The sequence below is a fragment of the Bombina bombina genome, chromosome 1, assembly GCF_027579735.1.
Source record: "Bombina bombina isolate aBomBom1 chromosome 1, aBomBom1.pri, whole genome shotgun sequence".
Classification (NCBI taxonomy): Eukaryota; Metazoa; Chordata; class Amphibia; order Anura; family Bombinatoridae; genus Bombina; species Bombina bombina.
In genome coordinates, this window is record NC_069499.1 from 1,213,582,708 (window position 1) to 1,213,606,750 (window position 24,043).

A 24,043-nucleotide genomic window follows, 5' to 3' on the forward strand; every position below is an offset into this window, starting at 1 on the left:
TCTGTTGATCAGATATGTAGGGCAGCGACTTGGTCTTCACTGCACACTTTTACCAAATTTTACAAGTTTGATACTTTTGCTTCTTCTGAGGCTATTTTTGGGAGAAAGGTTTTGCAAGCCGTGGTGCCTTCCATCTAGGTGACCTGATTTGCTCCCTCCCATCATCCGTGTCCTAAAGCTTTGGTATTGGTTCCCACAAGTAAGGATGACGCCGTGGACCGGACACACCTATGTTGGAGAAAACAGAATTTATGTTTACCTGATAAATTACTTTTCTCCAACGGGTGTGTCCGGTCCACGGCCCCGCCCTGGTTTTTTAATCAGGTCTGATAATTTATTTTCTTTAACTACAGTCACCTCGGTATCATATGGTTTCTCCTATGCAAATATTCCTCCTTAACGTCGGTCGAATGACTGGGGTAGGCGGAGCCTAGGAGGGATTATGTGACCAGCTTTGCTGGGCTCTTTGCCATTTCCTGTTGGGGAAGAGAATATCCCACAAGTAAGGATGACGCCGTGGACCGGACACACCGTTGGAGAAAGTAATTTATCAGGTAAACATAAATTCTGTTTTTCCGATGAAAAAAATTAAATCCACATCCAAAAAAATAAGTTTTTCTCATAATTGAAAAGAAAAAAACTTAAAACATAAGCAGAGGAATCAAACTGAAACAGCTGCGTGAAGAACTATTCTACCAAGAACTGCTTCCGAAGAGGCAAATACATCAAAACTGTAGAATTTAGTAAATGTATGCAAAGAAGACCAAGTTGCTGCTTTGCAAATCTGATCAACCGAATCTTCATTCTTAAAAGCCCACAAAGTGGAAATTGATCCAGTAGAATGAGCTGTGATTCTCTGATGCGGGGCCTGACCTGACAACAAATAAGCCTGATGAATCAAAAGCTTTAACCAGGATGCTAAGGAAATGGCAGAAGCTTTCTGACCTTTCCTAGAACCAGAAAAGACAACAAATAGACTAGAAGTCTTCCTGAAATCTTTAGTAGCTTCAATATAATATTTCAAAGCTCTTACAACATCCAGAGAATGTAAGGATCTCTCCCAAGAATTCTTAGGATTAGGACACAAAGAGGGAACAACAATTTCCCTATTAATGTTAGAATTCACAACTTTAGGTAAAAATTTAAATGAAGTCAGCAAAACTTCCTTATCCTGATGGAAAATCAGAAAAGGAGACTCGCAAGAAAGAGTAGATAATTCGGAAACTCTTCTAGCAGAAGAGAGTCAAAAGGAACAACACTTTCCAAGAAAGTAGTTTAATATCCAAAGAATGCATAGGCTCAAAAGGAGGAGCCTGTAAAGCCTTCAAAACCAAATTAAGACTCCAAGGAGGAGAGATTGATTTGACAGGCTTGATACGGACCAAAGCCTGCACAAAACATATCAGGAAGGTTAGCAATCTTTCTGTGAAATAAAACCGAAAGAGCAGAGATTTGTCCCTTCAAGGAACTTGCAGACAAACCTTTATCCAAACCATTCTGAAGAAACTGTAAAATTCTAGGAATTCTAAAAGAAACAGATTTACATGCCTGTAACATAGTATCAATCACAGAGTCAGAGAAACCTCTGACTAAGCATGAAGCATTCAATTTCCATACTTTCAAATTTAATGATTTGAGATCCTGATGAAAAAAATGGTCCTTGAGACAGAAGGTATGGTCTTAAAGTAAGTGGCAAGGTTGGCAACTGGACATGCTCCGCCGAAAAAGATCCGCATACCAGAACCTGTGAGGCCATGCTGGTGCTACCAGAAAACACAAACCATTGTTCCCATGATTATCTTGGAAATCACTCTTGGAAGAACTACTAGAGGCGGGAAGATATAAGTAGGATGGTAAAACCAAGGAACTGCCAACGCATCCACGACTACGTCTGAGGATCCTGGACAAGTAACTGGGAAGTTTCTTGTTTAGATGGGAAGCCATCAGATCTATTTCTGGAAGACCCCCACATCTGAACAATCTGAAAAAACAACATCTGGATAGAGAGACCACTCCCCACGGATGTAAAGTCTGACGGCTGAGATAATCCGCTTCCCAATTGTCTACACCTGGTATATGTACCGCAGAAATTAGACAAGAGCTGGATTCCGCCCAAGCAAGTATCAGAGATGCTTCTTTCATAGCTAGGGGACTGCGAGTCCCACCCTGTTGATTGATATATTAGCCACAGTTTTTATATTGTCTGTCTGAAAACAAATGAATGGTTCTCTCTTTAACAGAGGCCAAACCTGAAGAGCCCTGAAAATAGCACATCTAAAATATTGATTGGTAACCTCGCCTCTTGAGATTTCCAAACCCCTTGTGCTGTCAGAGATCCACAGACAGCTTCCCAACCTGAAAGACTTGCATCTGTTGTGATCACAGTCCAGGTGGGATGAACAAAAGAGGCCCCCTGAATTACACGATGATGGTCTAACCACCAAGTCAGAGAGAGTTGAATGTTGGGATTTAAGTATATCAATTGTGATATCAGAGTATAATCCCTGCACCATTGATTCAGCATACAAAGCTGCAGAGGTCTCATATGGAAACGAGCAAAGGGGATCACGTCCGATGCTGCAGTCATGAGACCTAAAACTTCCATGCACATAGCCACTGAAGGGAATGATTGAGACTGGAGGTTTCGACAAGCTGAAACCAATTTTATTAGTCTCTTGTCTGTTAGAGACCGTCATGGACACTGAATCTATCTGGAAACCTAAAAAGGTGACCCTTGTCTGAGGAATCAAGATACTTTTTGGTAAATTGATCCTCCAACCATGTCTTTGAAGAAACAGGACTAGTTGATTCATGTGAGATTCGGCAGAAATGTAAAGAATCAGCTAGTACCAACATATCGTCCAAATAAGGAAACGCTGCAATACCCTGTTCTCTGATTACAGAGAGTAGGGCACCAAGAACTTTTGAAAAAATTATTGGAGCTGTCGCTAGGCCATATGGAAAAGCGACAAATTGGTAATGCTTTTATAGAAAAGAGAATCTCAGAAACCGATAGTGGTCTGGATGAATCGGAATATGAAGATATGCATCGTCGACATATAATGACCTTGCTGAACAAAAGGCAGAATAGTCCTTATAGTCACCATTTTGAAAGATGGCACTCTTACAAAACAATTCAAAATTTTCAGATCCAGAACTGGCCTGAATGAATTTTCTTTCTTTGGGACAATGAATAGATTTGAATAAAACCCCAGACCCTGTTCCTGAAACGGAACTGGTATGATTACCCCTGAAAGCTCTATATCTGAAACACACTTCAGAAAAGCCTGAGCCTTCACTGGATTTGCTGGAATGTGTGAGAGAAAAAATCTCACAGGAGGTCTTACTCTGAATAAAGTGCCAAACCATAGCTGAATGTCTTAAGTTATGAAAACATACTTACTGAAAGACACCCATCCACATAAAGCAGATAGCCAAACCAGTACTGAAACAGTATCAGTAGAGGTAATGGAATATGAGTATATCGTCAATCTGAAAAGGGAGGTAGGAGATGACTCTCTACGACCGAGAACCTTTGAAAAGGTTTCCCGTGAGGAAAACATAGAATCAATATGTGATACTCCCTTCACATCCCTCTGACAAACATTGTACTCTGAGAGGAATCGGGCTTCAAATTGCTGAGCAGCGCATATCGCAGAAGAAAAGTTTGTAAAACTGAATTGTGGTTGTGGTGAGGGGTGTATTTATAGGCATTTTGAGGTTTGGGAAACTTTGCCCTTCCTGGTAGGATTGTATATCCCATACGTCACTAGCTCATGGACTCTTGCCAATTACATGAAAGAAATATTGATATGATCACACGCTTTAAAAATAATAAAGTAATGAATTGTTATGTAATGCTGGAGGCGGAGTTAGCTGCCGAACTGTGAGGTTGCATCACTCATCTGCAAGGAGCTCCATGTCTTAACCTCTTATTTGGAATTGGAAGTATATCAGAGACTTTTTGGACTTGTCTTTAAGCGTATTAACTTTACCTAACTATCGTGAGTTACCCATTTTCTTAAACAATAGAACATGATAAGAATGATTGTATCATATAAATAAGTCTATAAATGACTACCGGCTTCTATCGACTCCTCAAAAGTGCACTGTCATCTTAGGCCGGGCCTAAGATCACAGTGCACTTTTGAGGCATCGATTGAAGCCGGTAGTCATTTATAGACTTATATTTATATGATACAATCATATTCTTATAGGTTCACAGTTCATAGGTTGTATTAAAGGGACAGTCTACCATAGAATTGTTATTGTTTTAAAAGATAGATAATCCCTTTATTAACCATTCCACAGTTTTGCATAACCAACACTGTTATATTAATATACTTTTTACCTCTGATTACCTTGTATCTAGGAACCTTCTTCCAGCCCCCTGATCACGACTGTGACTGTTTATTATCTATTGTCTTAAATTTAGCATTGTTTTGTGCTAAATCTTAAAGAACACCCTGTGCCTGAACAGTGTTATCTATTTGTCCCACATGTACTTTCTGTCTCTTTGTGTTGAAAAGAGATTTAAAAAGCATGTGATAAGAGGCAACCCTCAAAGGCTTAGAAATTAGCGTATGAGTCTACCTATGTTTAGTTTAAACTAAGAGAAAAAAGCAAATTTGATGATAAAAGTAAATTGGAAAGTTGAATAAAATTAAAAGTCCTGTCTGAATAATGAAAGCTTAATTTATACTAGACTGTCCCTTTAAGTAGCCTGATATCCGTTGGTTATTGCGAAACAGGTATAGCTAAATCTAATCTACAAAATTACCAGTACCTGAAAACCTAGTATCCTCACTGCTATTGCAAACTAAGGGGTTAATTGCATGATTGAGATTTGAGAATGAGTTTAAGGGTTTTGGTTCATGCTGATTAAGGGGTGAATTGTTTTTTTAAGAACTATTGCACTGGGGTTCTCAAGTTTAATGGCTCTGTTTTAGTGCACTGCATAGGATTAAGACTTTATTCTTTTACCTAGTGATTTAGCACATATTCTCAAAATGTTAATAGTGGGGGATAAGCCAGCCAGAAGCTACACTTTCCTGCAGAATATGTAGGTCTGCTCTTATTTTGACTCTCATACATGCTTTGTAAATGCAGACACCCTCGTGAAAAAAAAATGCTCCCCATTTCATTTGTTCTGGAGCCGACCCTGTACCTATCCCAGAACAATACCTCTTAACACTCAAACAAGCTCTCAACATTTTTCACCTGGAACAAAAACCACCCTAGAATTAATAAAATGACCCTGATTATACCGAAGATAGAAAGGGGATTGAGTGCCTAATTTGCAATTTTATAGACAATGCAGTATTACGGCAACACAATGTAGATTGGAGCATTCATAAGAACCAAACACTGGGTCGTCATGAAGCATGACATACTTAAAACATATTAGTAGACTGTTGGACCAAATTGAAATTGGAGAAAGAAAACATATTAAACCCAATGATTAAAGAATCATCCCGAATCTGGAAAAAAAAAACTTACTAAATTTCCCCATACATCTCCTCTACACCTCCTCTCACCTCATTAGTAAAAAACAAAAATGGAGAGTTAGACACCATATAATGCCAAACATACCTGATTTAAGCACAGCTGACTTAACTATATACCTGTTAGGTCTTCTTGTGGTTTAATTTGTGCTTTGTCTACTTATTGCTCAGGGCCTTAATTGTTTTTAACAATGGTTCACATAGAGACGTGTACACCATTTCCTCACAAAAAATAAACAAGCCAGAAATATGACCAGACCTTTGACTAACTTTGAAGAACACCACCAATTAATCAAATTCTATTAATTAATATTTGATTATTATGCACGCCTCCTGGTTACATTCTGTCATATTTAGAAATTTGGGAAAGAGATTTATATATTATAATACCACAAACAAGATCTTTGATCGACCAATCCACATTAAAATCTAATTATAATCTCTTCTTCAATGCTGGAAATCAACCTAAAGATATTACACAGATGGAACTTCACACTACAAAGATTATGTCCACGACACACAAAATATCTGTTGGAGATGTAATCAAGTTGGCAGTGGAATGGCACCTGTGGTGGTGGTGCCCTCCAACACAAAATTTCCGGAGGCGGATTATTGCAGAGAGAGGAAAAAAATCTGGAAATACAAATTGCCCTAGATAAACTAATTTTGGTTATGTAAACCTCCAAAAAAAATACAAGGTACGTCGCTGGCCCTTAAGGGGTTAAACTATTTTAGATATTGACGAATAGCATTAACATCCTAATAGCAAAAAACTGGAAGAGTAGAGAGATTCCTTATTTAGCAACTTGGATTCAAAAGGTTTCTACATTTTTAGAGTTAGAAGAATACTATTTTCTCAAACATGACAAATTGGGCGTAATATATTTTGAAATTATAAGCATATGGGACTATTACATTAAACAATGGTCAAAAAAAGAGAAATAAATGAGGACTTAGGACAGCATATATACAAACTTTTTCTAACCTTTTGGATAATATACAGATATTGTGGAAATAAGATTACTTTATAGGACACATAAATCCAAGCTTTTAGGATGAATAATTGCAATTTTTTGCTTTATCATTTTGTTATTGTTTGACAGTTCTTCAAAAATTAAATTGACTCATATTGAATGTCTGTAGAAGCTGCAATTCCAAATGATGCATCTAACCCTTATTGAGAAAGTTAATTGAACAATTTTTTTTTATCTCCAAGGTGCCTCTCAAAGAACCCCCAAAAAAGTTAGTTAACCTGCTCTATGATTTTTCTTCAAATGTTCAGTCTAAAATACAAAAGGTAATTTAACTTCTCTGAGTAAGCACAGGGGTTCTCTATGACTTGTATTTATTATGTACCCTTGTGTGTAGATTTCTTTATGGGATGACATTCAGTCATTTAAAACTAGCTCAGTAACAACAAGGTGCAGTTTTATGGATGGCAGAATTAACCAGAAAATCTGAACATAATTTTACTCAATATACATTGCTGTGTTTTAAACTTGGAATATTGCTCATTTCTGGGCAGCCAAACAGCTGGATTGATTTTTTTTTTTTCATGAGTCAAAGGATATTTAATGCCAGTGTAATGCTGATTCATGCAGAGTGGAATATTCTTCCTTATATGGCAGAATGTTCAGTTCTTTTTCTTATTATTTTGTATCCCGTTGTGGTAAGCTATTTTAAGTTATTTTTGACACGTCATCCTGAGGAAGAAAAGTCAGCACTCAAATTGCTCTGGGGTTTATATTTACCCCACCTGCGAGCTAGAAGTCAACTCCAAAGTAAATTCTCTTTATTGAAGCAGATTTTTTGGTTCAGTTTGGGTTTCTGTTTCAACTCGGTGCCAATCCTTGATACAAATAACACACACACACACACACACACATATATATATATTTTAGAGAGAGAATTTGATGAAATATGGTAGTTTGATTTGACATGTGACCAGTAAAAGGAAGCTATTTCCCCAGGCTTTGCACATGTGTTCTCATTCAGTGAGGTTCTTTGGTGACCTAATATAACCCCTTGTGCAGACAAAGTGAGCGCTGAACAGTATGCATTAAGCTAGTATCATGTTTATAATATAAACAGACTTATACTTTACAGTCTTCAGACAGTCTGGTTTGTAAATTAGAAAGTCAGTGGAGAATTGGGAATCCCTTGTGTTGCCTTCAATACAGAGGCCTCCCATGAAGGGTTTTGCTTTTCAGCTACTTACCAGTTGAATGTACTTTTACTGCTGCTTTAACAATAATATAAAGCATTCATAGCTTATGATGAATAGCTAGACTGTAAGTAAATATTTGGCTTATTTTACCCATTCAATGTTTGAAAGAGGTGAGATCTGGATTTTGGCATCATACCTTTTTAGAATGAAGGTAATAATGTCTGATTTAACATTACTGACCATGTTTGAAAAAAAAAAAAAAATTGTTATTGATGCAGGAGCTGTAATGCACTATATTGCTAATAACTCTAGCACTGAATGGGGTTAAAGGAACAGTCCAATACATGCAATAACATTTGCTAATGTGTTAGGCAACTGTGTCTTACCACCACAAAGGGTATAAAAACATAGGTAAAGGCCTCTTCAGGAGTTGCAAGTCTTTTAGCTCTCAAGAAGGACATGGCTAGTTAGCGAACCAGAAGTAGCAGTTACATGACCCCACAAATTATTGGTCATTATCTCCCTGGGGGCAGAAAGGCTTGCATATCCAAAAACTTATATTACCTATGTGTTTTTAACTCATTTGCAGGGGTAAAACATGCAGTTATCTATATGACCAGTAATGCAAAACTTACATTTGCTAATGAAACAGAGAATACCTTTGTTAACTTAGAATGTACCGTTAAACACTTCTCTTCATCTTGTTCTTTTCTTTTAGTGCACAACCGTGGTATTCTGTTCCCCAGGGACTGTGAAATAGCTTTAAGTAAGAGTCATTTTCCTTCTAGTGCTTTTCTGTAACCACCATTTGTTTGTACCTTCCCTTTACAGATCTTGACTGCAGCGGTTACATATCAGACTATGAACTCCATGATCTCTTTAAGGAAGCAAACCTCCAACTTCCTGGATACAAAGTCAGGGAAATCATTCAGAAGCTAATGGCTGATGGTGACAAAAATAAAGACGGAAAAATAGCCTTTGAAGAATTTGTTTTTGTAAGTACATTTTAAAGAAGCTGCTGACCAGGTGCACTTAAAGGAAGTCTTATTTATTTTAAGGTTTTATAAAGATCGTACTCACACCTGTGTGTGTATACAAAATATATTTTGCTTGTTTTGGTAGTTAAAGGAACTAATATGATTTAGACCACAAAAAGAATATCATACCTGTACCCTTGTGTGTTAAAGGGACTGGAAACCCAATTTTTTTCTTTCTTTCGTGATTGAACATACAATTTTAAACAACTTTCCAATTTACTTCTATTATATAATTTGCTTCATTATTTGGGTATCCTTCGTTGAAATGTATAGCTATGTAGGCTCAGCACATAGGTGCTATTAGCATTTTATATTATACATTTTGAATGTGTGTAGTGTAGGTGGCGCTAAAAATATACTAAGTATACCTAGCAGTGGGTTAATAAACCAACGATACTATGTTATCTTGGGACAGTTTTATATAAATCTTCATATCAGCTCTCATATGAAATTTCTGAATCAATAATTGGAGGTAACTCGTGCCTGGATTAGAAATATGTACAATTTTTTATTCTCAAGTCAATGATATAAAAAAAGGTAAAAACACAATATATAAAAAACACAATATAAATAATCAAAACAATCTCTCATACGATTGGCCCAACACTCTTCAATCACAACCGCTTCTGAATAAAATCGCTAATTATTAATATTATACATTTTCAATCAACAAAGTCTACCTAGCTATAACGAAGGATACCTAAATAATTAAGCAAAATTATTTAATTTTTAATTATTTAATAGAATTAAATTGGAAATGTTATTTAAAATTGTATGCTCAAATCTGAATCGTGGAAAAAAAAAAAAGTGTTTCCTGTCCCTTTAACTACATTGATAGCGAGTTGTGTACATTTGTTGGGAATTTCTGCAGTTTCCCCTTGTAATACAGATGTAAAGTTTTAAATCAGCCTGTGCACCAGGACAAAATGCTGACGCAAGCCAGTCATATGATCTGCATATACAACTTGAAACATCAGCGCTTTCAGGCTTGGTGAGCTGTGAAACATAGCAGAGTCATCTATGGCCTGTTTAGAACACAATAATTTTTACAAAGGTAAACGTTTATTCTAAAGTCAAATTCCAGTTATGTTGTGTTTGAGTAAAGGGTTCCTGTTTCCATTTCATTAGGTATTTTGCTAATTTTTTTCCCCACACACAAACCATTCTTAATGCGTAGAATTTTTTTTTAGAAATGCGTGACTCTTAATGCTGCCTTTAAATTGGCAGGGATGGTATTTCTCCTAATACACTTGTACCCAACAGTTTAATACCATACACAAGTACAGTAAGTCCCCGACTTACGAACAAGTTCCGTTCCGGGAGCATGTTCATAAGTCCTACTGTATTGTAATTTATGTGAAAAGTATTCTAAACCTCACTTTAATACTTTTCACATAAATTACATTACAGTAGTACATAAAAAAAACAATATTGTAAAGAAAACATTGTTAATGTACATTAGTAAATAAAAAAACAATACTGTAAAGAAAATGTTTCATGTTTTAGTACATAAAAAACAAATACTGTACTGTAAAGAGAGAATTTTTAATGTACAGTAGTACATATAAAACCATATTGTACCTGTACTGTAAAGAAAACATTTTTAATATCTGTACTGTACATGAAAAATAAACAACACTATAAACATTTTAAATCTTGCCTTGTACCCTGTATAGTACAACAGCTGGCATACAGGGGCTGGCATGGAGTGAACAGGCAAGTAACTGACGAGGTGGGAAATGGTGGAGCTGAAGAATCATCAGCAATTGGAGATGGAGGGCAAGCTGCAGTTTCACTCACACCTGATGTTGATGGCATGGGTTCTGGTTCCCTGCTAGATTCAATTCTATCTACCCTCCTGAAAAAACGATCCAGTGATGTCTGGGAAGTAACTTTTTTTTCTTGTCATAGATGACACGGTAACACTGGGATGGCATTCTGAACGGCTGCTGCAACCTTTGTCTACCGTTTTACATTTGGGTCCTGTGCCTCAAAAACTAACATTGTCTCCTCAAATAAAGAAAACCCCCTTGCCATTTCCTGTGTTGTGAAGCTTTTAGGTTCTTTAGTTACTTCTTCTTCCTCTTGGCTATCTTTGTCCTTTCGCTGGGCCTCCAATTCTATCAGGTCTTTATTAGTAATCTCCTCATGTTGTATATCAAGGAGTTCGATGAAGTCATCCTCTTGCAGATCTATCTACAGCTTCTCGCTGAGGGTCACTAAGTTGCTGAGGACCTCATTGGACTTCTCACCCTCTTTTTCAAATCCACGAGATTTGTGAACATACTGCGGGCAAAGGTTCTTCCAAACCCCATTCATGGTATCAGCTGTAACCTCATGCCAATCAAAGTCAAAGTTTTTTATGGCCTTGTAGATAGTCCTTCCAAAATTGTCGCAACGTTATTGCTGATTCATCCATCGCCTTTACTGCTTATCGAAAGAGTGACGTAAATAATTTTTCTTGAAAGTCGCAATAACTCCCTGGTGCATAGGTTGGATGAGCGCCGTAGTATTCGGTGGCAGATGCACTACTTTGATGTTGGGATGAAAGCCATCCATGAATGGGGGGGTGGCCTGGAGCATTGTCGAGCAGCAAAAATGTTAAATGGGACATTTTTTCTCCATGTAAAATTTCTCTCTCTCTCTGGGATAAAGTGGTGGAAAAAACAAGTCCTGGAAAATGGCCTGTGTAACCCAGGCTTTGGAGTTACTCTTCCATACAACAGGAAGAGAGCTATTGGCGATGCTTTTAAGGGCTCTTGGGTTCTCTGCATGATAAACTAAGAGAGGTTTCAGCTTCATATCGCCGGAAGCATTACCACCAAACAGTTAGCCTGTCCTTTACTGCTTTATAGCCTGGCATCACCTTTTCCTCCTTACTGATGTAACTTCGGTCTGGCATCCTCTTCTAGTACTGGCCTGTCTCGTCTACGTTAAAAACCTGCTCAGGTAAATAATCACCTTCATCAGTAATTTCTCGAAGAATTACAGGAAATTCCTTGGCAGCTACAGTATTTGCACTCTCTGCCTCGTCACTTTTACATTGTGAAGGTTGGCTCTTGCCTTGAATCTGTGAAACCATCCATGACTGGTATTAAAAGATGCACCCTCTAATTCTTCAGATGCACCTTCTGATTCTGTGTTTATTCAAGTCTTCATAAAGGCTTTTTCTTGGAACAGCATCAAACTAAGTGGGACTCGACACTGATCCTGCATCCACACACTGAGAAGTTTATCCATCTCCTCTATCACTTTTTCATGTTTTTTGGATATTATTGTTGACCTCATTGGCACAGCAGACTTCACATGTTCCACAATCTTGTCCTTGTTCTTTAAAATAGTTCTAATGGTTAAAAGATTCATGCTAAAAGAACAAGCAACGTCTATCATCTTTTCACCTCTGTCCAATCTCTCAATTATTTTAACTTTTGTTTCCATCGTTATGGCTTGGCGCTTCTTAGCAGTCCCCACAGCATCACCACTGCTTTTATCAGTACTGCTTTTACGCTTTTTTCCCTGACATCCTGGGCTTGTACTGTATTCTAAAGTATACCGCAGCACAACTGCAACTGGCAGACACGGAACTAACTTCCGTGATTTGACATGCAAGTCGCATTTTCGTATCTTTGAAAGTCCGTAACTCGAATGTTCATAAGTCGGGGACTTACTGTACACTAGCATAACTACTCACTATGCTATTGTTTCCCCCTTCTGTACCTGCAACTCTTTTTAAAGCCATTCTCTTATTTTAACTTTTTACAGAATCCAGTTGCTAAAGCTCTGCATTTTATACTGGGTGCCACCATCTTGTGGCTCGCGTGTTGTTGCATCATGTGACAAAAGCAGTGCACACTCGCAGGTCTGTGTTTTGATAGCTGTACCTCTCACCTAGCTCACATAATAGAGGGCAGAAGCATTAAAATTTTCTATATTTATTTTTTTTTGCTCAGTTTAAAAGTTAAATAACTAATATAAGCTCCAAGATGGCGACATACAGTGTGAAGATAGAGCTACTAATACTTGTAAGGGGTTAAAATAAGAGAATGATTTTGAAGACCGCTGCAGGCACAGGAGGAAGAACAATATTATGTTGAGTAGTAACCATTCTATTGTAGTTGTACGCAACAAGTTAATGCCCCTTTAAGTAAAGTGAGTTTTAAACTAGAATAAATTAATCGCATTCTTTTCATTAGCTTGTAAAACAAATTAAAGTAAGATTTTGTAATACATTTAAAAGAACACACCGCTGTAGTAAATGACTTAGAAGCCTTATGCAATACGACATCTCGCTAAATATGATCGCACATTTTTTAATAATCACTGACAACTGTGTTAACCATTTCACAGTTAAAGGGACAGTCAACACCAACATTTTTATTGTTGAAATAGATAGATAATGCCTTTACTACCCATTCCCCAGCTTTACACAACCAACATCGTTACATTCATATACTTTATAACATTTAAACCTCTAAATTTCTGCCTGTTTCTAAGCCACTACAGACAGCCTCTTATCACATGCTTTTTTTATTTGCTTTTCACAACAGGAGACTGCTAGTTCACGTGAGCCATATAAATAACACAGCACCAATTGGCTAAAATTCAAGTCAATAGATACAAAATAAAATGTCATGTGATCAGGGGGGCTGTCAGAAGAGGCTTAGATACAAGGTAATCACAGAGGAAAAAGTGTATTACTATAACTGACTGTTTTGCAAAACTGGGGAATGGGTAATAAAGGGATTATCTATCTATTAAAACAATAAATATGTTTTTTTTTAAAATACAAATTTTATGGTTATAAATTTAGCATCAGTTCACCTTTCTTAAACACAAACTTTGATTCTATGCTTATGTTATTCAGTACAGTTAATGCACAAAATGAAAAGGAATAAATTATCTAATTATTTTAGAAAGCTTTTAAAATCGCACAAATTTCTGATTTCCCACAGGGCTGATTTTACCCATTTTGATTAAGCATGCAAAATATCAAACGTAAAATACATGCACCACAAATCATATTGGCCTACATTAGTGGAGCGCTAATTTATTGTGCGCCCACAAACTGGCAAAGTTGCTTGTTTGCAGGCGCACATTAATAACCAGCCATTACAAGTGGTAGCAATTAGCACTCAAAAAAAATTAACCAGCAAGGAAAGAATAACTGGAACAGGCATCGTTCCACTTGTCTTGGAATCTTTTTTGAAGTTTTGGAGTTAACAGTCCAGTAGAGCTCACCACTATTTAAGAACACCTAGTCTATCATAAGGAAGAAAATATATATCTTATGCATATTATTCAGTAAAATTACCATTTTCACTGTTTTTAGAATGCTATTCTGACTTTCTACTAATGCTTTTTAGAACTCGGTGCTGCTGAATTAAATAAATTCCAATGTCAAATCATCACCAATTCTTTGATATTTGACAGGTTCCTTTTTATATTTTACAAAACCAAAATACATTTTCCAACTTCTAAATTTAAAGGGATATAAAACAATCTGTTTCATTGTTGTGATCAAAAAGTAAGAAGTGGGTTATAATGAATAACTGCAGTATTTATTTTTCATCATTTTAAATAGATGTTACCGTTCTTTTTTTTTTAAACTTAATTTGTGAATGGTCCATTACTTCCTGTCACAGGAAGGCACAGTAGTTTTTCCTTTGACATCTAGGAGACATCTAATGTTGCTGCAGTCCTTTTATTGCCCATGCTCAGTAGAGAACTTTTGCTGCAAAAATCATGTGACCGTAGAATTTGTTTTGTAATCAATGTCTGCACTTATGTTGCTGTAATCAACCGAACTTCTAAGTGCTCAATTAGCAAAAAAATCAAGTTGTTTGCTATTATTAAACACAATCTTTCTTTTTATGTTTACTTCGATTTTTCTTTCAACTATAGGAGCACTGTTTTATATCCCTTTTAAATTTGTGCCTTTTTATTCAGAAGTAGATAGTAAAGCAATCCCTTTATTATTTCCTAGTGTTTAGAATTCTTATTGTTTTAGCTGTTGTCCATTTTGGGGTTGCAATGGTCATAGCTATAGGTTGACTCTGTATTTAAATACTTTAAAGCTAGTAAATCTTTACTAGATCCAGGCTTTAGGATCAATATTTTATTACACATGATTTGTGCACCTACTCCTCAAGTTTTTTGAGGATTATCCGTTCTATGCTGCTTTCCGCCACTGGTGGGTATAGTTGGCTGGCGATGCTTTAGCTGAGTCAGGAAGCTTTTTTGCTATTAAAGCCGGGGAATATTTTAGGAATAGAGTGACTTTTGTTATAGATGTTGGGCATGAAGTTAACACAGGTGCACATATTTATTCTATAGAGAAGCATCAGTGCAGGGTTTTTGCAGAGAGGAGAGTTACTTGTCCGAAGAGAAAACATTGCTTGTTCATTTACTGTTAACTACAAGAAAAGTCTAATTTATTTTTAGTCCCCTCCTATTCCTTAAAGGGATAGTCTAGTCAAAAATAAACATTCATGTTTCAGATAGAGCATGCAATTTTAAGCAACTTTCTAATTTACTCCTTTTCTTTCTAATGACACGGTGAGTCTACGGATCATCATAATTACTGTTGGGAATATCACTCCTGACCAGCAGGAGGCGGCAAAGAGCACCACAACAAAACTATTAAATACCACTCCCTTTACCCACCACCTCCAGTCATTCTCTTTGCTTGTATCAGTTGCAAGGAGGTGGTAAAGTTAGGTGCCTGAAAGAATTTCTTCATTCAAGAGTTAATTTTAAAGCAGAGCAGGTTTGCTCTGATCTTTCCTGGGGTGTAGCCATAGTCCAATTTAGTCTCTTCAGTAGAGCAGTGGTGGCTTTTGAGCATATTGGGAACTTGTGGGGTATAATCCTCACTGTGCCTCCCAAACTGTTATTTGCTGCCCTATTTTGAAAGCCTGTGTAGGTTTACTCAATCTTTCTTTCTTTTTCACAGGTCCATGTGAGGAAGTTGCCTCTCAAACCGGGTGAGCTGCCCTGCTGCCGGGCAGTGTTAAATGCAGGCACGTGCTATAGGCTCTTCTATGCAAGGTAGAGTATGCTTTTTAGAAACTCTGAATCAGTTTATGGGACAAGATATATCTTAGTAGGATATTTTTGAGGGCAGTGTGCAGGCTCTTCAGGTGATATTTCTTGAGAGACTGTTTCCCCTTTGTCGGTATTGAAGGGGTTAACCAGCTTGTGAGGCAACATTTTTTATTATGATAGATTGAAACATGCTATATGAAATCTTTCTGTATACTTTAGAGAGCTAGAATAGCATTAAACACTCTGTGTGAGTTGTTTGATATACTGGGCTTGTTTTTCAGATATAGCAAGACGCTAGGATAACAGTACAAATTGGATGTTTGTATATACTCAGTGTGACTGAACAGACTGTAAAATGTGTCAGTTAAGAAGCTGATTTTCTGAGGCTTTATCCGGCGTGTTTCCCCTGGTTTTAGGAGATTTAGGAGTGAACCTTTTTCTGGTTGTTAGTTTGCGTGCCGGACATTGGCTCCGCCTCCTTCGTTGTTAATGAAGGGAGCGGCGCCATTTCTATGGGTCTTCTGTTGCGCTCACGTGACCTGCGTTCCTCTGAGTGATCGGCGCGGTGGGTCTAGATGTAGAGCTTGTCTCCGGCTGTGGTCGGATAGATTATCAGTCTAAGCCCCTACGTATGCATTGTCATACGATTCGTGACTCGATGTATGGCCACAGGAAAAAGGGCATTTAATAAATGTTTCTGTTTATTTACGGTACCGCAGATTCATTAAAAAGGGTGAATCAAATAAGAACTATCATAGGTGAATTAAGACCTTGATGTTTAGCAATGTGCTGATATAGAGAAAAAGTGGAACAGGGTCTGTTCATATTTTTCTCTTTTCTTTTAAGCTGACTTTATTTGGGTCTGTTCCTATATGTGTGTGTGTGTGTGTGTGTATATGTATGCGTGTATGTATATACATATGTGTGCGTATATGAATGTGTGTGTATGTATGTGTGTGTGTATATATATATATATATATATATATATACTGTTTTACACTGTTTTGCAGAGTTTGTGCAGCTTATTTTCTCTTAAAGGCACAGGACCGTTTTTTTTCTAAGTGTTATTTGCTTTGATTAAAGTGTTTTCCAAGCTTGCTTGTTGCAGTACTAGCCTGTTTAACATGTCTGACATCAAGGAAAATCCTTGTTCAATGTGTTTAGAAGACATTGTGGAACCCCCTCTTAGAATGTGTCCCACTTGCACTGATGTCTATAAATTATAAAGAGCATATTTTAGCACTTAAAAATATTGCTGTAGATGATTCTCAGACAGAAGGAAATGAGGGTTTGCCATCTAGCTCTCCCCAAGTGTCACAACCAGTAACGCCCGCACAAGTGACGGCAAGCACCTCTAGTGCGTTGAATTAATTTACTTTACAAGACATGGCCACAGTTATGAATACAACCCTCACAGAGGTTTTATCCAAACTGCCTGGTTTACAAGGAAAGCGTGACCGCTCTGGGTTAAGAACAAATGCTGAGCCGTCTGACGCTTTAGTAGCCGTATCCGATATACCCTCACAATGTTCTGAAGTAGGGGTAAGGGATTTATCTGAGGGAGAAATTTCTGATTCAGGAAAGACGCTCCCTCAGACAGATTCTGATATGACGGCCTTTAAATTTAAATTTAAGCTTGAACACCTCCGCTTATTGCTCATGGAGGTATTAGCGACTCTAGTTGATTGTGACCCTATAGTGGTCCCAGAGAAATTGTGTAAAATGGACAAATACTTAGAGGTTCCTGTTTACACTGATGTTTTTTTTCAGTCCCTAAGAGGATTGTGAATATTGTTACTAAGGAGTGGGATAGACCAGGTATTCCGTTCGCTCCCCCTGTTTTGAAGAAAATGTTTCCCATATCTGACACATGCGGGACTCGTGGCAGACGGTTCATAAGGTGGAGGGAGCTATTTCTACTCTTGCTAAGCGTACAACTATACCTATCAAAGACAGTGGTGCTTTCAAAGATCCTATGGATAAAAAATTAGAGGGTCTCCTGAAGAAAATTTTTGTTCATCAAGGTTTTCTTCTCAAACCTATTGCATGCATTGTTCCTGTAACTACTGCAGCTGCTTTCTGGTTCGAGGCTCTAGAAGAGGCTCTTCAGATGGAGACTCCATTAGAAGATATTATGGATAGAATTAAGGCCCTTAAGCTGGCTAATTCTTTCATTACGGATGCCGCTTTCCAACTAGCTAAATTAGCGGCACAGAATTCAGGTTTTGCCATTTTAGCACGCAGGGCGTTATGGCTTAAATCCTGGTCTGCTGATGTGTCATAATCTAAACTTTTGAACATCCCTTTCAAAGGAAAGACCCTATTCGGGCCTGAACTGAAAGATTATTTCAGACATCACTGGAGGGAAAGGCCATGCTCTCCCTCAGGATAAAACAAATAAAATGAGGACCAAACAAAATAATTTTCGTTCCTTTCGGAACTTCAAGGGTGGTCCCGCTTCAGCTTCCCCTGCTGCAAAGCAAGAGGGGAATTTTGCCCAATCCAAGTCAGTCTGGAGACCTAACCAGGCTTGGAACAAGGGTAAACAGGTCAAGAAGCCTGCAGCTGCCTCTAAGACAGCATGAAGGGGAAGTCCCTGATCCGGGACCGGATCTAGTAGGGGGCAGACTATCTCTCTTCGCTCAGGCTTGGGCAAGAGATGTTCACGATTCCTGGGCCTTAGAAATTGTGTCCCATGGATATCTTCTGGACTTCAAAGACTCCCCCCCCCCCCCCCAAGGGGGAGATTTCACATTTCTCAATTGTCTGCAAACCAGACAAAGAAAGAGGCGTTCTTAGGCTGTGTAGAAGACCTACATACCATGGGAGTGATCTGTCCAGTTCCAAAAGCGGAACAAGGGTTAGGGTTTTACTCAAACCTGTTTGTGGTTCCCAAAAAAGAGGGAACTTTCAGACCAATTTTGGATCTCAAAATTCTAAACAAATTCCTCAGAGTACCATCATTCAAGATGGAGACTATTCGGACTATTCTACCATTGATCCAGGAGGGTCAATATATGACTACCGTGGATTTAAAGGATGCGTATCTACACATCCCTATTCACAGAGATCATCATCAATTCCTCAGATTCGCCTTTCTGGACAGGCATTACCAGTTCATGGCCCTTCCCTTTGGGTTGGCCACGGCTCCCAGAATTTTCACAAAGGTGCTAGGGTCCCTTTTGGCGGTTCTAAGACCGCGGGGCATAGCAGTGGCGCCTTATCTAGACGACATCTTAATTCAGGCGTCGACTTTCCAGCTAGCCAAGTCTCACAAGGACATCGTGTTGGCTTTTCTGAGATCTCACGGGTGGAAGGTGAACATAAGAGTTCTCTCTTCCCTCTCACAAGAGTTTCCTTCCTAGGGATTCTGATAGACTCGGTAGAAATGAAAATATTTCTGACGGAGGTCAGAAAATCAAAACTTTTAACCACTTGCCGAGCTCTTCATTCCATTCCTCAGCCATCAGTGGCTCAGTGTATGGAGGTAATCGGACTCATGATAGCGGCAATGGACATAATTTCTATTGCCCGCCTACACCTCAGACCACTGCAACTATGCATGCTCAAACAGTGGAATGGGGATTATGCAGATTTATCTCCTCAACTGCGTCTGGACCAGGAGACCAGAGATTCTCTTCTCTGGTGGTTGTCTCAGGAACACCTGTCTCAGGGAATGTGTTTCCGCAGGCCAGAGTGGCTCATAGTAACGACAGATGCCAGCCTCCTAGGCTGGGGTGCAGTCTGGAACTCCCTGAAAGCACAGGGCTTATGGTCTCATTCTAGAACTGAGAGCGATATTCAATGCGCTTCAGGCGTGGCCTCAGCTAGATGCAGCCAAATTCATCAGATTTCAGTCGGACATTACGACTGTTGCTTTTATCAATCATCAAGGAGGAACACGGAGTCCTCTAGCGATGATGGAGGTAACCAAAATAATCCGATGAGCGGAGGTTCACTCTTGCCATCTTTCAGCAATCCATATCCCAGGGGTAGAGAACTGGGAGGTGTATTTCCTAAGTCGTCAGACTTTTCATCCGGGGGAGTGGGAGCTCCATCCGGAGGTATTTGCCCAGCTGACTCAGCTATGGGGCACACCAGAATTGGATCTGATGGCGTCCCGTCAGAATGCCAAACTTCCTCGTTACGGGTCCAGGTCCCGGGATCCCCAGGCGGTACTGATAGATGCTCTAGCAGTGCCCTGGTCCTTCAATCTGGCCTATGTATTTCCACCGTTTCCTCTCCTCCCACGTCTGGTTGCCAGTATCAAGCAGGAGAGATCTTCAGTGATTCTGATAGCACCTGCGTGGCCACGCAGGACTTGGTATGCAGACCTAGTGGACATGTCATCTGTTCCACCGTGGACTCTGCCAATGAGGCAGGACCTTCTAATCCAAGGTCCATTCAAACATCCAAATCTAATTTCTCTGCTTCTGACTGCTTGGAGATTGAACGCCTGATTCTATCAAAGCGTGGTTTCTCTGAGTCGGTCATTGATACCCTGATTCAGGCTAGAAAGCCTGTCACCAGGAAAATCTATCATAAAATTTAGCGCAAATATCTTTATTGGTGTGAATCCAAGGGTTACTCATGGAGTAAAATTAGGATTCCTAGAATATTGTCTTTCCTCCAAGAATGATTGGAAGAAGGGATTATCAGCTAGTTCCTTAAAAGGACAAATATCTGTTGCTTTGTCTATTCTTTTACACAAACGTCTGGCAGATGTCCCAGATGTTCAAGCGTTTAGTAAGGATCAAGCCTGTATTTAAACCTGTTGCTCCGCCATGGAGCCTAAACTTGGTTCTTAAAGTTCTTCAAGGGGTTCCGTTTGAACCTATGCATTCCATAGATATTAAGCTTCTATCTTGGAAAGTTTTGTTTTTAGTAGCTATCTCTTCGGCACGAAGAATTTGAGTTATCTGCTTTACAGTGTGACTCACATTACCTTATTTTCCATGCAGATAAGGTGGTTTTGTGTACCAAACCTGGATTCCTTCCTATGGTTGTTTCTAATAGGAATATCAATCAGGAAATTGTTGTTCCTTCACTGTGTCCTAATCCTTCATCAAAGAAGGGTACGTCTGTTGCACAATCTTGATGTGGTACGTGCTTTAAAGTTCTACTTACAAGCAACTAAAGATTTCCGTCAAACATCTTCACTGTTTGTTGTTTATTCTGGTAAACGGAGAGGTCAAAAGGCTACGGCTACCTCTCTTTCCTTTTGGCTGAAAAGCATCATCCGTTTGGCTTATGAGACTGCTGGCCAGCAGCCTCCTGAAAGAATTACTGCTCATTCTACTAAAAATTAGGCTTCTGTTGAACAGATTTGTAAGGCGGCGACTTGGTCTTCGCTTCATACTTTTTCCAAATTTTCCAAATTCGATACTTTTGTTTCTTCGGAGGCTATTTTTGGGAGAGAGGTTCTACAAGCAGTGGTGCCTTCTGTTTAAGGTTCCTGTCTTGTCCCTCCCTTCATCCGTGTCCTAAAGCTTTGGTATTGGTATCCCACAAGTATGGATGAATCCGTGGACTTGATACATCTTACAAGAGAAAACATAATTTATGCTTACCTGATAAATTTATTTCTCTTGTGATCTATCGAGTCCACGGCCCGCCCCGTTTATTTAAGACAGGCAGTATATTTTTATTTAGAAAACTTCAGTCACCACTGCACCCTATAGTTTCTCCTTTTTCTTCCTAGCCTTCGGTCGAATGACTGGGGGTGGAGCTAAGGGAGGAACTATATAGACAGCTCTGCTGTGGGTGCTCTCTTTGCCACTTCCTGTAAGGAAGGAGAATATCCTACAAGTATGGATGAATCCGTGGACTCGATACATCACGAGAAATAAATTTATCAGGTAAGCATAAATTGTTTTTTATGTGTGTGTATATATGTATATATGTGTATATATGTATATGTATATGTGTGTATATGTATATGTATATGTATGTATATGTATGTATATATATATATATATATATATATATATATATGTATATGTATGTATGTGTATATCTACACACCCCTGTTAAAATGGAAGGTTTCTGTGATGTAAAAAAATGAGACAAAGATAAATCATTTCAGAACTTTTCCACCTTTAATGTGACCTAAAAACTATGCAACTCAATTGAAAAACAAACTGAAATCTTTTAGGTAAAGGGAAGTAAAAATAAAAAAATAAAATATGGTTGCATAAGTATAACTAATACTTTGTTGGAGCACCTTTTGATTTTATTACAGCCCTCAGTCTTTTTGGGTATGAGTCTATCAGCATGGTACATCTTGACTTGGCAAGATTTACCCACTCTTCTTTGCAAAAACACTCCAAATCTGTCAGATCGCAAGGGCATCTCCTGTGCACAGCCCTCTTCAGATCACCCCACAGATTTTCGATTGTATTCAGATCTGGGCTCTGGCTGGGCCATTCCAAAACTTTAATCTTCTGCTGGTGTAGCCATTCCTTTGTTAATTTGGATGCATGCCTTGGGTCGTTGTCATGCTGAAAGATGAAGTTCATGTTCAGCTTTCTAGCAGAAGCCTGAAGGTTTTGTGCCAATATTGACTGGTATTTGGAACTGTTCATAATTCCCTCTACCTTGAATAAGAGGAAATTATTGCCAAAAAGTTCAACCTTGTTTTCATCAGACCATAACACCTTTTCTCACATGCTTTTGGGAGACTTCAGATGTGTTTTTGCTAAATTTAGCTGGGCTTGGATGTTTTTCTTTGTGAGAAAAGGCTTCCGTCTTGCCGTCTACCCCAAAGCCCAAACATATGAAGAATACTGGAGATTGTTGTCACATGCAGGCCCATTTATCAAAGGGCTTGCGGACCTGATCCGACACTGCGGATCAGGTCCGCAAGACCTCGCTAAATGCGGAGAGCAATACGCTCTCCGCATTTAACATTGCACCAGCAGCTCACAAGAGCTGCTGGTGCAACGCCGCCCCCTGCTGACTCGCGGCCAATCGGCCGCCAGCAGGGAGCTGTCAATCAACCCGATCGTATTCGATCGGGTTGATGTCTGCCGATTCCTGTCCGCCTGTTCAGAGCAGGCGGACAGGGTTATGGAGCAGCGGTCTTTAGACCGCTGCTTCATAAGTTGTGTTTCTGGCGAGTCTGAAGACTCGCCAGAAACACGGCCCTTCAAGCTCCATACGGAGCTTGATAAATGGGCCTGATGTACTACACAGCCAGTACTTGCCAAATATTCCTGCAGCTCCTTTAATGTTTCTGTAGGCCTCTTGGTAGCCTCCCAGACCAGTTTTCTTCTCGTCTTTTCATCAATTTTGGAGGGACATCCAGTTCTTGGTAATGTCACTGTTGTGCCATATGTTCTCCACTTGATGATGACTGTCTTAACTGTGTTCCATGATATATCTAATGCTTTGGAAATTCTGTTGTACCCTTCTCCTGACTGATACCTTTTAACAATGAGATCCCTCTGATGCTTTGGAAGCTCTCTGCGGACCATGGCTTTTGTGTAGGAAGCAACTAAGACAATGTCAGGAAAAACCTACTAGAACAGCTGAACTTTATTCAGAGTTAAAGGGACATTATACACTCATTTTTTCTTTGCATAAATGTTTTGTAGATGATCTATTTATATAGCCCATAAAGTTTTTTGTTTTTTTTTTGTTTTTTTTAAATGTATAGTTTCGCTTATTTTTAAAAAACATTGCTATGATTTTTAGACTCCTAAACAAGCCCCAAAGTTTTATGTGAATACCGTCAGCTACCTTCTCCAGCTTGCTCTTGTTTGTATAAAGGGTCTTTTCATATGCAAAAGAAGGGGGGAGTGTCTTATTTCCCACTTGCAGTGGGATTTCCAACTACCTTTTTAACAGAGCTAAACTGAGAGATTCGAAGTAAGTTTTTAAACAGTTTTATACTGGATTTTTATATCCGTATCTGTGCATATCGTTCTTTATAGTAGTGTCTATTACATGCAGTTATATGAAAATGAGTGTATACTGTCCCTTTAATCAGAGGCACTTTAAATGATGGCATGTGTCTGATGACTCTATTTAACATGGTTTTGAATGTGATTGCTTAATTCAGAACACAGCTACATCCCCAGTTATAAGAAGGTGTGCACACTTATGCAACCACATTATTTTTTTTTTTTTTGTTTACTTCCCTCCACCTTAAAGATTTCAGTTTGTTTTCCAATTGAGTTGTGTAGTTTATAGGTCACATTAAAGGTGGAAAAAGTTCTGAAATAATTTCTTTGTCTCATTTTTTTACATCACAGAAACCTGTTTTTTAACAGGAGTGTGTAGAATTTTTA

General features: G+C 38.7%; 1 protein-coding gene across 1 annotated transcript in view; it reads left to right on the top strand.

Moving 5' to 3' along the window:
- The window catches only part of PLS3 (plastin 3), a 169,238-nt gene that overhangs the window by 13,265 nt on the left and 131,930 nt on the right, over positions 1-24,043 (top strand). The window contains exons 2-3 of the mRNA XM_053718738.1: positions 8,261-8,352; positions 8,460-8,666. Coding sequence (XP_053574713.1) covers positions 8,261-8,352; positions 8,460-8,666 — 299 coding nt within the window. The remainder of the gene's footprint in view (positions 1-8,260; positions 8,353-8,459; positions 8,667-24,043) is intronic.